Raw genomic sequence first — 16026 nt, 5'->3', positions numbered from 1 at the left:
CATCATCATGACCAAGAAGCAGTTGGGGAGGAAAGGGTTTCTTCAGCTTACATTTTCCACCTTGCTGTTGATCATCAAAGGTTGCAGGACTGGAACTCAAGCAGGTCAGGAAGCAGGAGTTGATGCAGAGGCCATGGAGGGATGTTACTGGCTTGCTTGCTTCCCCTGGCTTGCTCAGCCTGCTCTCTTATAGAACCCAGGACTCCCAGCCCAGGGATGGTACCACCCACAAGGGGCCTTCCCACCCTGATCACCAATTAGAAAATGCTTTACAACTAGATCTCATGGAGGCATTTCCTCAACTGAAGCTCCTTTCTCTGAGGTAACTCCAGCTTGTGTCAAGTTGACATAAAACCAGCCAGTACAGGGAGGTACCATCATTTTAGCCTCGTAATTCTGGGTACAAATCTGTGACTTCTTATCACTGTCTCCTTAATTTTCAGTTAGTTATTCTCCAGTCTTACTAAATGTATTTCTCAGGTATCCCTAGAAACATCATGCTTACTTATTAGATTCTCTTCTAGTGACTTCATTTTGTATCTAGTAGATTTCACATGCCAGGCAGCACCTTCCCCTTTGTGCTGCATGTTTTCTTTTCTTGAGTGATACTCCTGAAATGTTAATCTACTCATTCTGTAGCTTCCATTAGTGTATGCCAATGACTTTCTACTGCCTGCAGTTTGAAACTTCCATTACTTTTAAACATGGTATATGAAGTTCTTTATGATCAGGCAGTCCTTACTAATTCTTACTTCTGTCTGTTAAGTGTATGATGCATGCCCACACTTTCCTAAGCTGTTCTGCCAGACTACTGAAGTTTTCTAAATAGTCAAATTTTGTATCTTCTTTTTCATTGTTGGATTATCCCCTTTACCTAGATAATCTTATCTTGGCTTCATTTGACTTGGTTTTTCCTACCCCCAACTCTGTATGTGTCCTGTGTATCTTATGTGCTTCCCGATCATGCAGTTTTCTTCTTAATTGGCTATGAAGTCATTGAGGATAAGGTAATACACCCTCCCATTTCTGGGATCCGTGTCTGTATTTCTGTGCTTGTTACCTAGCATGGTAGGTGAGTGAATCTGTGAGTGGTAGCTTACCATTTGTAATCAGCTACAATGTGGTAAGTGTTAAATTTAGCTGCATTTTATCATGGAACACAGAGATAAAATGTACCTTAGAAATGTTGTCAACAGTTCTATGAAGTAGTATAAGTACAGTGAAAACCAGCCTTTAGATTTGGTACACTACGTACTTTGCTTAAATGAGAAGCTTAAAACTATTATCACTTTTTTTTTTCCTGACTGCATCAGATTATTGGTTTGAAGTCATGGGTAAGAACTTTTTCAATTTTAAAAGTAATGGATTTGAAGATATGAGAGAGTTAATGGAACTATAAGATTTTTATTACTGAATGTTAGCATAAAACCAGATCTAAATCCACAGTAACACAGAAGGCGCTATTTACTAGCCACCTCATTTTGCCCGGAGTTGTTCATTTGCACAATGGCGCAGTAAGAGAGACTTCGAGGTACAGATGCCTGATGAGAAAGTGCAGAGTTCCTTGTCTGTAGAGAGCTGAGAGCCACAGAACAGTTGTTCTAAAGTCCAGCATCTGTGTAGTATCTTCACATGCTGCACTGTGTTGTGATGCCCTTCCCCTGTATGTCGCTGCACTTACTGCTGTGTTCTTGCTGGACAGACATAGTCCAGTCTCAGTGTCACTCCACTCTTCCTTGTGCTCTCTGTGTCTAGAAATTGTGTTGTTGTGGTGGTGGTAAGTAAGAAACATTTGTTCACTCTTCAAAAGAGTTACTAGATAGTGATGATTAAGAAATATCTTATGGGTAATACATATTTCATGTTTATATGTTGCCTCTTTTTAATTGCTCAGTTAGTGCTATTAGAAGGCAGCATCCCTGGTTTAGAATTTACCAGTGTGAGATATACTATGTAAGTGAGCTCCTAGTTCTTTAGATCCTGATGGATAGCTTATTCACTTTTCCTTTAAGGAAATTTATAGAGTATGTTCACTTCATTGCAATTGGATTTAATTATTTACTACTTGTTCCTAGTAATTTATCTATGTGGCTTTTGATGCAGATAAAAGCTGCACCTTCTCTTCCATCTTGTGTTTTATGAGTTTTATAAAGACTCAGAGAATCTTATTTTGTAATTGTTTTATAATTTTTAGAAGTTTTTTGTATTTAAATTAAAAACTACCATTATCTTAAAAGAATTTTTTTCCCACTAGAGTCGAGTATGCCCATTTCTGATAGATCCATCTTCTCAGGCAACAGAGTGGCTAAAGACACATCTGAAGGACTCACATTTGGAAGTTATTAACCAACAGGTATGTACTTCCAATAATTTAGTTCCTGACTTTGGATAAAACCTATAGTGAATACAGGTTGAAATCTATAATGAAAAGATATATGCAGAATGAGCTACAGAGTTGGTTGTGGGGATCCAAGAAGAAGAATAATTCTCCTGGATTCAAGTCTGTCATTTCTAGCACAGGGGCAAGCACAGTTTTGGTGCTAGTGACTCATTGGAGTCCTGGGAGTTTTAACAGTGAGTGTTCTTATAGGAGGCTAAGGAAACAGACACTTACACTATGTCATATGAAATTGCAGACTTAAGCTTAGTTTGGACAATAAAAAAGTCACCTTATCTGCCAAGAACCAGCCTCAGCTTGGAGAGGAAGGGTGTTTGGGAGTAGTAAAAGATGGTTAGGGGGTTTTCAGAGGGGAAACAAGGAAAGGGGATAACATTTAAAATGTAAATAAATATCTAATAATAATAAAAGAAGGACTAAGTCAATTGTGGATACAAGATGACAGCCCTGTGTTCAGCTTGAGATGACTCTCCAGATAGATGTAGACAGCTCAATTCTTGCAGACCATAGCCCAGTCTTTTATTTACATATCAATTCAATCATTACCCCAGGTTCCCTTTATATTATACCATAAATCAGCATTTTATGACCTTAGCCCCTTGATTCTAAGAAAAGGACAACAAATACCTTTTTTTGTTTGTTTGTTTGTTTTGTTTTTTAACAGAGCAAGTGATTTCAGAAATCTGCCTTCCTTTGTAAGCACATACAATAAGCTAACTAAATGGGAATCTCACTCTGAGATTACCATTCCCAACACATTTGCACCTAAACTTGCTCTTTCCTAGGCTGACCTTGAAGTCAGTAATCTGCCTGCCTTTCTATCTTTCTGTAAAGCTGGCTCCTTAGAGCAGCTGCTTTTGTTCTTTTAGGCCTGTGAAGTCCCTCATACAATTCATATTGCATCCTTATATTTTGCATAGTTGAAAAATTATATATATATAATTTTATGTTTGAACTCATGTTTTCAGAGATCTTTCCCACAGCCTTAAGGGCTTTCCTGGAGGTTTACCATTTTGCTGAGAAACATAGACACACCCTCACCTCCTGGACTGATGGAGTCCTTAACCTTGGCAGGGAGAACATTCCTCAAGAATCTTGACAGGAAGAACCTCCCTAAAGGACAAACATGAAGCAAATATGTACACTCTTTATACAAACAAGCCTTACACCTAACAACTGTCAACACTCATGGAGGTCTACACACTGCTGGCCCGTCTCCAGAGACAGGAGGGTGTCACACTGTCCCTTCTATGGCAGACATACAGAACTCTACACTGATCTTATAGTTACTCCTCTTTCATTTCCTATTGCAGATAGAGGCTGGGATTTTTATCTTTGTAGCAATTTGTAAGTAGAAACTTGGCAGGAAACGTTTGTAATTTAGCGGACATGAAAACCTACTGTTGAGTTGGTATGGGATTGTTTCCAGGTATGCACGATAAGAATGTTGTAGAGAAATGCTTTCCACAAAGCTGATAAGAATGCTGTAGAGAAATGCTTTCCACAAAGCTGATAAGAGTGTTGTAGAGAAATGCTTTCCACAAAGCTGACGAGGGTTGCCAAGATCTATCAGATTTATGAAGGTACTGCACAAATTCAGAGGTTGACCATAGCTTGTGAGCACACTGAAAAGTATAAAAATTAACAAATTACTATTGAACAGTGCTTCACCCTCATATAACTAAGCTCAAAGCACTGTTGCTAATTCAGGGGAAAAGGGCTTTACTGTCTGTCTTGCCAAGAAAGTGAGATAAAGTATGAATGTCTCGAGTCTAATGGATTCCCACAGTGGAGGGTATCTCTATTGAGCTCCATGATGACCCTTTCTAAATAGGTTTGGTTTTGGGAATGAGTGGTCCTTAGCTCTGAATTGTGTTAATTTGCTCTTTGATCACTTAAGATGGAAAAATACCCTGGAGTTTTAATGTTCATTCAAGTGACAGGAAAGGTAACTTGTCAAGAAAGAACTCAGGATTCTAAAATAAACACTGAGAAATGTGGTAAATTGGACCCATTAGACTGTGAAGTAACAACATGTCTGTGCTAAATTGTTAATTTTATAATTTTGATTATATTTGTTTTACAGAAAAGAGTAAAAAGTTTATACTCATATACTCCCATTATAAAAATAAAAATTTTCTGGAAAATCTTAATACTGAATCAGCATTTTATTTGTCATGTTTAAAATAATGAAATAAAGCTAACCTTAACTTAAAAAAAAAAGAAATGTTTTCCACATTATTTTTATAATTCACACTGGACTGGACACTTACGAGTTTTGAAGGAAAAGAAGAAGAGCTTGTGTTATTTGAATTTTTTGTCACAACATTTTTTAAAGCATTATTTTTCTTATGTGTCCACTTAAAATTTGAAAACTTTAAAATATTCAACTAAAACAATTTATTACTAAATATTCGATGACTGGAAAATACCATGAATAATTTCAGTTAGTACTATCGATAATATACTTTTAAGAGTTCAAATAATTTGTTAGTATCTTTATTCGACCTTCATAAACATTGAGATATGGATGTATGTGCTTTTCTTTTATTACCACAGGACAGTAACTTTATCACAGCTCTTGAGTTGGCAGTACGTTTTGGGAAAACCCTCATCATACAAGAGATGGACGGGGTAGAGCCCGTTCTTTATCCGCTGCTGAGACGAGATCTGGTTGCTCAAGGTAAATGTTTGAGTGTCTTGAGTTTAGCAGCTTTTAAAACTTGTAAAGAGAAGAAACCAGACACAAGTTTGTAAGAGTCTCTTCTGGTGGAGCCACGTAAGGCATGCTGAATTGCCTCAGGCACATGGTAAAGGGCTTGGGGGACGGAAGACAAGTATCAGAGCACACACACTGTGATCATCTGTTGTCCTTGATGTTGTGCCAGCATATGTAATTGTCCTCAGAGAAGCTCTTGAGAGACTCAGTAGTTTTCACGCAGTAACTATGTAAGCATGCACTTTCTGACCATAGTTAAAAAGAAGCAGGTGCTTAGCACACTGGTTACCTGTGCGAACAGTTTGAGTACCACTAGCTACTCTTACCAGTGAACCTGGGGACCCTGAGAATATTTCTGAAGCCACAGTCACAGATGCTGCTTAGAGACTACTTTCGCAGGTAGACCTTTATGAAGATGTCTGTGAACAAGCACTAAGCCAGCTTCTTTTCTCTTCTTTTCTTTCCTTTTCTTTTCTTTTCTTTTTTTTTTTTTTTTTTAGGTTTTTGGAGTTTTTTGTTGTTGTTTCTGGTGAGTGTGTGTGTGTGTGTCCGCGCACGCACATAAGCATGCTATATGTTTTTGTGTGTATATGAAGGTACATGTGGAGACCAGAAGTGAAGATCAGATGTCTTTATTAATCTCTCAGTTTTCTTTTTTGAGACGATCTTTCGCTGAATAATGCTAAAAAGGCTGGCTAGGCAGCTTTAGGGATCTGCTTCAGTGTCTCTGCTTCCTAGTGTTAGGATTGTAGCTGCCATGCCTGTCTTTTTATGTGGAAAATAATCTGCTGGACATTCTAACATGGCAAGCAGTTTACTGACTGAGGTAACTTGCCTGCCCAGCCTACTACCCCCTAACTCCAGGTCCAGATTTGTGAGATTAGAATGTAGAACATTGAAACTTGAAGAATGTCTGTGTGCAAAGTATATACATATATATTGCATACATATATACATATATATTGCAGATACATACACAGGCAAATGCCACCCACATATCCACAATGTTTACATGGATAATTATTTCCTCTGGTTTCCTGTGACTACACTGTCTTAAATCACAGTAGTTGATGATCATAGAGTTTGGGCTGTTTGTTCCCCTTATAGAAGCAGGGAGGAGGGCAAGGCTCATAGGACTCACAAGACTCCTGTGGCTGTTAGGAAATACTCATGAGTTCCCTCCATTCCCAGAAAATCTATGAGACAAACAGGTTGCTCAGGAGTGACATCTCTGGACCATGCTAGGCTGTAAGTCAGCCAGGGGCTCCCATTGTTTGGTTGCACATAGGCTATCCCGAGAACTTCCCAGTGGGCAAGAAGCGTAGGAATTACCCATGTTCCTGTAATAACAGGGAAACTCTTTGGCTCATCCTTCTAAATTTGGATTGAATCATCTCTTTGATCTGTATGCTTTGTACCTTCTATTACTGACTCAAGAAAGGTTATGTGCCAACTTATTCTGAAGCACTTTTAATTTTTGCCATGTCAAATAATTCTGTATGAATGTTACTTGAATAATTTTCCTAATGTTTCATGTAGACTTGAAATTTGTATAAATTTTGTTCTTTTTTGGTTCAATTTTTTTTTAAGATCAATTATGTTATATTGGTTGTATGGCACAATTCCTTTTTTTTAAGGCATATTTTATTAGAAATTTTCTTTATTTACATTTCAAATGCTATCCCCAAAGTCCCCTATACCATCCCCCCACCCTACTCCCCAACCCACCCACTCCCACTTCCTGGCCCTGGCATTCCCCTGAACTGGGGCATATGATCTTCACAAGACCAAGGTCCTCTCCTCCCATTGATGGCCGACTAGGCCATCCTCTGCTATATATGCAACTAGAAACCCAGCTCTGGGGGGTACTGCTTAGTTCATGTTATTGTTCTTCCTATAGGGTTGCAGACCCCTTAAGCTCCTTGGGTACTTTCTCTAGCTCCTTTATTAGGGGCCCTGTGTTCTATCCAATGGATGACTGTGAGCATCCACTTCTGTATTTCCCAGGCATTGGCACAGCCTCACAATAGAGAGCTATGTCTTGCTGGCATATGCAATAGTGTCTGGGTTTGGTGGTTGTATATGGGATGGATCCCCGGGTGGGGCAGTCTCTGGATGGTCCTTCCTTCTGTCTCAGCTCTGAACTTTGTCTCTGTAACACCTTCCATGGGTATTTTGTTCTTTTCCTTTTGATGTTTTGTTTTGTTTTGCTTTAAGTATTTTGAATCTTTCTTTCTCATTATGAAATGTTCTGTAAATCTAGAAGTCTCTCAAGTTTGACATTCCAATGCCATGTGTGATTCTATAGCTTTATGGACTAGTTGTGTTTGTCTGTGTTCCCATTACTATGGCACATGCCTGTGAAAATCAGCTTAAGGAATGCAAGATTTCTTTTGACTCCTGATCTTAGAGGCTCAGTCCATTTGGTTGGCAGTGTTTTTCCTGGGCCTATGGAGAACTTTGTATCTTAGAAGTGGGGATGGGGGGCAGTGCTAGAACAGAGTTATTCAGTACGGTTGGTGCACAGAAAGCAGAGAGTAGTAGCTAGGCTCAGATACAGTCCATGGTGCCACAGTCATGTGACCTGCTTCCTTTACCATGGTCCCACTTTCCAGTTCTCCACCCTGTAGTAATCTACTTACAGTTTTAATTCACCATTAGACTAAACCACTGATTGCATTTTTTGATAATTTTCATCCACATAGATGTGAGGTGATACAGTAGTTTTCATTTGCATTTACCTAATAATGTTGAACATATGTCATTCTTTGTTGTCAATTTTAGTGTTTTGTTTGAAGAAATGTTATTCAGGTCCTATTCCATTTTTAATTGTGTTATTTGCTTTTCTGCTATTCATTTTCAAGAATTCTTTATAAATGTTGGGTGTTGTCTTTAAAGTGGTTTGCAAATATTTTCTCATGAGTCTTCATGTCACCTTTTTATTTTGTGGATAATGGATATCTTTATAACTATTCAAATTTGTATATCCCTTGATTTTTATTTCATTATATCTAAGTATTTACTTAAATTTGTATATCCCTTGATTTTCATTTTATTATATCTAGAGTACTAGGACAATAAATACCTTTTTAAAAAGTTATGTATATTATTCATTTTATTATCTTTTCTTTTTAAAAATCATTTTTAGTTATTATTCAAAAGTTTCATAGATGCATACAATATATTTCAAACACATTCATCACCCAATTTGCTACTCAACTAAATAATGTTCAAATTGGAAATAACACCTCATTAAGAGTGTCTGCTTTTGACATCTATGAACAACTCTTTCAGAAAAAATTGGAATATGAACAGTTAATACCCATTTAAGTAGGTATCTCATTGTTACTTCTGTATCCCAGGGTCCAGTTCATGTTATTTGAGCAATGGAAATGATAATTGAGCATTTAGGAGTTTGCTGAGTACTCTGATTTTGAAGTCTTCTGCACTGTGTTAAAAGCCTTTGGTCTCTGCATCATAACCTGCAGAGGCTGTTTGATGCTCTCTGGGAACTCTAGGAGATAGTGCAAGTCCCAAAGGAGATATGGCGTGTTGTGTTTGTGTATGGTTAAAGTGTATAAACCCAAAATCCACTTTCAGTAAAATGTGTGTTTGTCTTGATTGTCTTTGAAAGCTACCATATAGTTGTTTTATAAAGCCTATATGTAGGGATGCATAAAAACAGTTTTTCAATACTTATGTCAGAAGATACAGAAGATTCAAGCTGACCAACTGTGTGTGTTTGACAGGACCTCGGTATGTGGTACAAATAGGTGACAAGATCATTGACTACAATGAAGATTTCCGCCTTTTCTTGTCAACAAGAAATCCAAATCCCTTTATCCCACCGGATGCCGCATCCATCGTGACTGAGGTGAACTTTACCACAACAAGAAGTGGACTTCGAGGACAGGTGTGTGGGCAGGGCAGACCAGGAGAAACTTGCAGAGCCAGGGTTGCTCTAAGTGGATTTGTTCAGCTCATTAGGAGTTTGAAAACAGGATTTGAAAATTAAGATTTGTAAAATATCTGTGGAAGTGAAACATTCAGGTTTATTTTATCCTTTATTAGATTTCTACCTTTTGTTCATATTGCTGACTCCTTTACAGTCTATTTCTATTACATTTGATAAAACTTGCATGATAGATAGTTCATAAAGATAAGATGAGATTTAAAATTCCAATTAAGAATGCTGAAAAAATGCAGTTATTTGATGTAGGCAAGAGGTTCTGATTCCTGAGTCAGTATTTTATTTTTACAAAGGAGTTTTTAGTTACTTTTTGAGATTATAATTATCATTTCCCTTTTCCTTTCTCCCCAACGCCCCTTTTTGCTCACTTTCTAATTCATGTCAACCAGTATCAACCACTGAAAGCTATGTGTCTTTGAGTTCATTTTTCTCTATCTGACTCATTACAGTGTAGAATTAATGTTTGAGTTTCAAATGATTTTTTTAAGTTTATAAACTTTTATTAATATATTCTTAGCTTTTTCTCTAGAAAGAAATATGTATTGATTTTTTAGTTCCATTGTTTCATTTAACTCATTTAATGGTATTCATCTTCCTCTTTTGCTGTCCATAATATCATGTACATCCATTAATTTTTCTTTATTATGGTTTAAAGCTGCTACTTCAAAATATTCTGTTCTTATACCGTAAGGCTTCCTGAGTATTGTTTATGAATGATATCCTCTGCATTGTAATTCTTAAATATCAATATTTGAACAGTTACTCAGAATTAACTGACAAGATTGCTTCCTTGAGTTGAACACTCACCTTGGTTGGTAGAAGAGCAGAGCAGGACTTCTTATGACAAGTGCTGACAGAGACTATTCCAACATGGCTGTCCTGTTTGACTTAGTATTAGATATTACTATGGCTTTTGCAACAAACCATTTTAGTGAGTGGGAAATGTTATTTTTCAGTGTTGTTTAGATGATATAATATTTAATTTTTGAATTACATTTATTTGTGTGTGTATACACACACACACACAGAGTCACACACACACACCAGAATGCAAGGTCAGAGACTAGTCCTAAGTTTCTCTTTCCCAGAGCTGAAGATTTATGAAGGAAAAAACACAGCCCACAGGCAGCCAATCAGAAGCTGCCCTGCCTGTGTGGCCCAAGCCAAGAATAGTTACTCAGCAATGGCTCTGGGAAGTCCTCCAGAGCCCTAGCTATTCCTAGGACACCTGTACGCCTAGAGATAGAGCCAACCATTTAGGATGAAGGTCACCTACTCTTCCCTGGAATTACCCTAATTGGCTTTGAATTGAGCCTGCAAGCTTACCTGTAGGTCTCCATTTTGGTGAATGCTAGACTGCATGTTGATTTCTGCAGAATTAACACTCTGCTTTTGCATACAATTTGAATCTGTGATATTCTTTGGCAACTCATGGACCCTTACAGTTTCTCCTCTCACCATATAGATTCTGGGGGTCAAACCGGGCCTTGGTTCAGGTGCCTACTGCGCTATCTCACTGACTCTGATAATATATTTTAATATTTCTTATGTCTTAAGTAAATGTTTATATATCAGTAGCTAATACATTTTCAAAGCTTTTGTATTTTAATCTAACTGTAGAATGAAATTTTTCATACTTAGTAAATGCTGTGATTTTTACATATTTAACATTGTAATGACTGTTTTAAAAATCTATTTTCTGTTTCTTATTGAAACAGACATGGAAGTGTCTTATACTTAATTAGAAAGAATCAAATGATGTCACATTTATTATAATACTGTGGTACTTACTCTTTCCAAGACTTGGTCAGGAGAATTATTATGCTGTTTTAAATGATCATTGCTGTAATTATGTTTCTTGCTTTTCTTTTTTAAGCTTTTAGCTTTAACCATTCAGCATGAAAAACCTGATCTAGAAGAACAGAAAACAAAGCTATTACAGCAGGAAGAAGATAAGAAAATACAGCTGGCTAGACTTGAGGAGTCTCTCTTAGAGGTGACAAGCTTTCATAATGGTTTTCATATTGTTTCCATGTTTATCAAACACATCCTGCAAGTGTCGTAGCACATATGGTATATCTTCACAATTCTTGTGATTTTTCCAAAGTTATACTAGCATGTTAAAGTCAAAATAGAAGCAAAACCACAGATTTCAGAATAAAGGTCTAAAATTTATAATTATAACTAAGACAAATTGTTTTAAACTAAGAAGTTTTTTATTGTATTGTTTCAGTATTCATTTTATACTTGGAATTTCTAAAGGCACTAAAAATTAGTATGAAATTATGAAAAAAATATATATTTACTTTTGGTTATTATGTTGATAAACATAAAACATGCACTTATTTGATATAGGAATGCTAAGTGATGTAACTCTTTTTAAAATATCACCACATTAATAGTTAATATGGGCTTCCTTTAATTGGTTATCTAATTTTATAATAGCTTTTATTACTAATTTCTCCTTGCAGACACTTGCCACATCTCAAGGCAATATTTTGGAAAACAAGGATTTGATTGAATCTTTGAATCAGACAAAAGCAAGCAGTGCTCTTATTCAAGACTCACTTAAGGAATCGTATAAACTCCAGATTTCCCTGGATCAAGTAATTATTTCCTTTGTTATGATTTTAATTCAGATTTTCTTAATTATTTGGGTGAATTTGGTAGAACATTTGCAGTCAGATCTTCAAGGGAATGATTTTGCCATGAATGTAAGCCATTTAAATATACCAGAACCAGGGATGTGATTCCCGTTCCAGGAAAGCAGTTAAGATGCCACTTACACTCAGTAAAGTCAGCTGCTCTGTCTACACTGGTGGAATAATATACCACATTGTTACTTAAGGTGTTTTAGGATAAAATCAAAAATTAATATTTTGTAAAGGAGTGTGAACAAAGATCTTTGCTATTTGTATTAGTCAGCACTCTACTGCTTGAACAAATATGTGAGAGAAATCAACTTACATAAAAGCTTTATTTAGGCTCATAGTTTGCAGTTTGGAGCTTAAGGTCAGTTAGCTCATTGCTTTGGGTGCTGTGGCAAGGAAGCATATCACAGTAGGAACATATGTTGAAAGTCTTCACATCTGTATGAGAGAAAGAGAGACAGAGAGATAGAAAGAGACAGAGAAGCGGGGAGAGGGAGGGAGAGGGAGCGACTGGGAGAAGGGGAGTGAGGGGGGAACAAGGTCAGAAAGTCAGTCCTCTTTGCAGGCACTCTATTCAATAAACTGAGACCCCCTCCACTGCCTGACAGCACCCTGGGTTTTAGATAAGCCTTTAACACGAAGCCTGTCAGGGACATTATAAATTTAAACATCTAAATTGTGGGACCATTTTTAGATGTCTCCCTGTTTTCCTTCCCTCCCTTCCTTCCTTCCTTCCTTCCTTCCTTCCTTCCTTCCTTCCTTCCTTCCTTCCTTCCTTCCTTCCTTCCTTCCTTCCTCGCTCCCTCCCTCCCTCCCTCCCTCCCTCCCTCCTTCCTTCCTTCCTTCCTTCCTTCCTTCCTTCCTTCCTTCCTTCCTTCCTTCCTTTCCCATTATATTTTTAGACAGGATCCTAGACTATAGTCTCTATTAGTCAAGGTTTTGTAGAGTCACAGATATTATGGAATATATATATATATATGGATATTTGTTAGAATGACTTTTACTGACACTAGTCAGTCCAGCTAATACAGCAATGGCTAGCTGTGAACAAAAAGTTCAAGAGTCTAGTAGTTGCTGAAACTCACAAGGGTGGGTGTCTCAGCTGGAATCTACAAGAAGTAGCTTCCAATGCCAGTCAAGGAATGGATATACTAGCTAGCAAGGCAAGGGCAAGCAGGCAAGCTATGTCATTCCAGCAGAAGGTGTGGCCTATATTAAAGGTTTATCTTTCCTCCTCAAGATTTAGATCAGAGGTTTATGTCTTCCTGACTCAAAATCTGGATCAAAGGTGTGTGTCTTCTTACTTCAAAAGTCAGAACTAGAAATGGATTTACCCATTTCAAACCAAGCAGAGAGTCTTACACCTGGAAATCTCAGGTGCACCGTCCATCCATTTCTGGATTGTAGTTCATTCCAGGTAGAGTCAAGTTGACAACCAAGCCTAGCCATAACAAGTCTTAACTGGGTTTGAGCCCAGCTGGCTTCAGACTTGCAGTGATCTTCCCCTTCCAACGTCCTGAGTGCTAGGATGACAAGGATGAGCCACCTTGCCCAGTAGGATTTTTCTTAAGACAAGTTAAATATGACTAATTTGGGTTATACACTATTTTTTTAAAATGCTTTTCTTTCCTTTCAAAGTAGACCCAATGAGTGTAAGGATTTGAACCAATTTCTTACAAATAGCTCAGAATCCTTCCTATGCTTTGATATTTCTTTAGGGAAGCTCCAGCCCACATCAGTGTAATATGTATTGATTTTTCTCCTGCACAGCGTGACTGAGCTTGCTGCAAACTCAGACAGCCAGAGTTAATAATAACATTGTGGGTTTCCAGGCAGTAGCCTGATCTTTGGCTCTCTGGTGTTTCTGAGTTATATCTGTTCTGCTCAACGACTGACTGTTCCTCTTTCTTTCCAGTACTTTTCTACTCTTGGTCACACTTTACACTTACCTGCTACTACTCTGTATGATTGGAAGATAGCTCTACTGAAACCAGAGTAAAACCAAAAGTCAAAACCAGATTCTAGTCCAGAAGTCCCACCTGGCACTGCAGAGCTGAGCCTGACAGATGCCTTGCCTGCAGTTGTTTCCCTCAGCATTGGGAGTGCTATGCCTTCTCTTGTGCAGCCAACACTGGCAGGCTGTAGATGGAATCCACTGGAGTTGTTTGCAGTTGCAGCACCGTGATGCCAAGAATGCAGGAACCCACTTGTGCGCAGAGCCTTGTAGCCATGTCATTCTCCCATGCCTTCTGTCAGAAAGTGGCCCCTGTACTGATAGGTACAGGCATTCTGTGCACTAGGCACTACTAAGTGCTTCATTATTCTAAAGTGAACAGTTCTTAAAGTCACATTCCTTTCCTCTGCCCCAACATCCTTTTCTCCTTGTTTGAAGTATACTTGCAGGTTGCAGTACCTAGCATCTGTAATACGTAAATCACCTGATCTCACTTGCTAACTATTCCATTCTTTCTTCTTGCTCCAAATATTCTTGATTTTGACCAAGATCAATCCATCAACTAGTTGTGATTCTACCATGTGAGGGTTAGAAAAATAAGCCTCACTCCTAAATTCATGTGTAGACACCTAGTCTCCTATGAGGTAGGATTAAGAGGTGGCTCCTTTGTCGAGTATTGGTCATGAGGGTGAAGGTCTCCTAAGTCAGGAGGAAGGTTCCAGTGTCTTGGGAAAGAGGGCAAAGGAACTTGCTTGCTTTCCATCTGTAAACAACAAAAATGTCTTATCTCTATCTCAGGGGGAGGAGGATGGGAGAGAGGGTGCCAGGTGGGAAACTGGGAAACAGGATAACATTTGAAATGTAAACACATAAACTATCCAATAAAAAAAATTAGAAAAAGTCCTATCTCCAGGAACAAAGAAATGGGTCTTCAGTAGACTCCAAATCTACTGGTATCTTAACCTTGGGCTTTCTAGCCTCGAGAACACTTACTTTCTATATAATTTTTCATCAGACCCCAAGTGACTGAAGAAGTATTTGTGCAAAACTGAGGAATGACTTTGTATAAGTAAATATGCTGTTATTTAAGTTACATCTTGGTTGTTGGGGAAATAGAGTCTGTGGCTAGGCAGTGCTCTGCAGGTGGCAGTAAAGCACTGGTGACAGACAGGTGATCTCTTTCCTCTCTGCTCTGATGACCCACAGGAGCGCGATGCCTACTTGCCTCTGGCTGAGAGTGCCAGCAAGATGTACTTCATCATCTCGGATTTGTCCAAGATTAATAACATGTACCGTTTCAGTTTGGCTTCATTTCTCCGACTTTTTCAGCGAGCTCTCCAGAACAAGCAGGTCAGTTGCTAGAGATGTGTTTAAAGAGGCCACTTAAATATTGAGCTTATACTAACACATTTTTGAGACAGTTTTTATGACTTGTATTTCAGAGGACAACAGGTAACGCTTTTAAGCTAAATTTAGAAGAGATCATTTCTCTAACTCCATTTTATATTCTTGACAAACTATTTCAGTATTGTTTGGAAACAAAGGAATGTTTTATGTTCCAAGAAAAGTTAAAAAGTAATAAGTGATCCCCCAAACACTAGTAATTCACAAGTGTTTGTAAAAGTAGGAAATCACCTATGTAGTCGTGAGGTATGTCCTTGTAGGTGAAGCATTGTTCCAGATAATAGAGGCATAGCACTTTACTGCTTTAGCAAGCTTGCTTTCCTGGGGAAAGTTTGCCAAAGAGTGGGTGTCTCACTAACTAGGAATTTGGTTAGGACACAAAGGGATGTGTTCCATGGGTCTCCTGAAATTTCCAAGACTTTTAATATGAAGGGAGGCTATATTTTGTCAAATGCTTTTTCAGCATCTAATGAAATGATCATATGGGTTTTTTTTTTCTTTGAGTTTTCTCATGTAGTGGATTATGTTGATGGATTTCTGTACATTGAACCATCCCTGCATCCCTGGAATGATACCTACTTGATCGTGGTGAATGATCACTTTGATGTGTTCTTGGATTCGGTTGGCAAGAATTTTATTGAGTATTTTTGCATCGATATTCATAAGGGAGATTGGTCTGAAGTTCTCTGTCTTTGTTGGGTCTTTGTGTGGTTCAGGTACCAGCATAACTGTGGCTTCATAGAACAAATTGGATAGTGAATTGGGTACTGTTCCTTCCTTTTCTATTTTGTAGAACAGTTTGAAGAGTATTGGTATTAGGTTTTCTTTGAAGGTCTGATAGAATTCTCCACTAAACCTATCTGGTCCTGGGCTTTTTTTTTTTTTTTTTTTTTTTTTGTTGGGAGACTATTAATGACTGCTTCTATTTCT

General features: G+C 37.9%; 1 protein-coding gene across 6 annotated transcripts in view; it reads left to right on the top strand.

Moving 5' to 3' along the window:
* Dync2h1 (dynein cytoplasmic 2 heavy chain 1) overlaps positions 1-16026 on the top strand; it is a 249757-nt gene that overhangs the window by 131624 nt on the left and 102107 nt on the right. For 4 of the 6 annotated variants that reach the window (XM_006509827.4, XM_030244008.1, XM_006509826.4 and 1 more), the window contains 7 exons: positions 1314-1334; positions 2255-2353; positions 4958-5081; positions 8867-9030; positions 10964-11083; positions 11559-11693; positions 14899-15042. In XM_006509827.4, the coding sequence (XP_006509890.1) occupies positions 1314-1334; positions 2255-2353; positions 4958-5081; positions 8867-9030; positions 10964-11083; positions 11559-11693; positions 14899-15042 (807 nt within the window). The remainder of the gene's footprint in view (positions 1-1313; positions 1335-2254; positions 2354-4957; positions 5082-8866; positions 9031-10963; positions 11084-11558; positions 11694-14898; positions 15043-16026) is intronic. The other 2 variants (NM_029851.3, XM_030244009.1) reach the window with 1 other exon arrangement.

The sequence above is a fragment of the Mus musculus genome, chromosome 9, assembly GCF_000001635.26.
Source record: "Mus musculus strain C57BL/6J chromosome 9, GRCm38.p6 C57BL/6J".
Lineage (NCBI taxonomy): Eukaryota > Metazoa > Chordata > Mammalia > Rodentia > Muridae > Mus > Mus musculus.
Note: the sequence above shows the minus strand (reverse complement) of the source record. Positions and strands in the feature narration are given on the sequence as shown.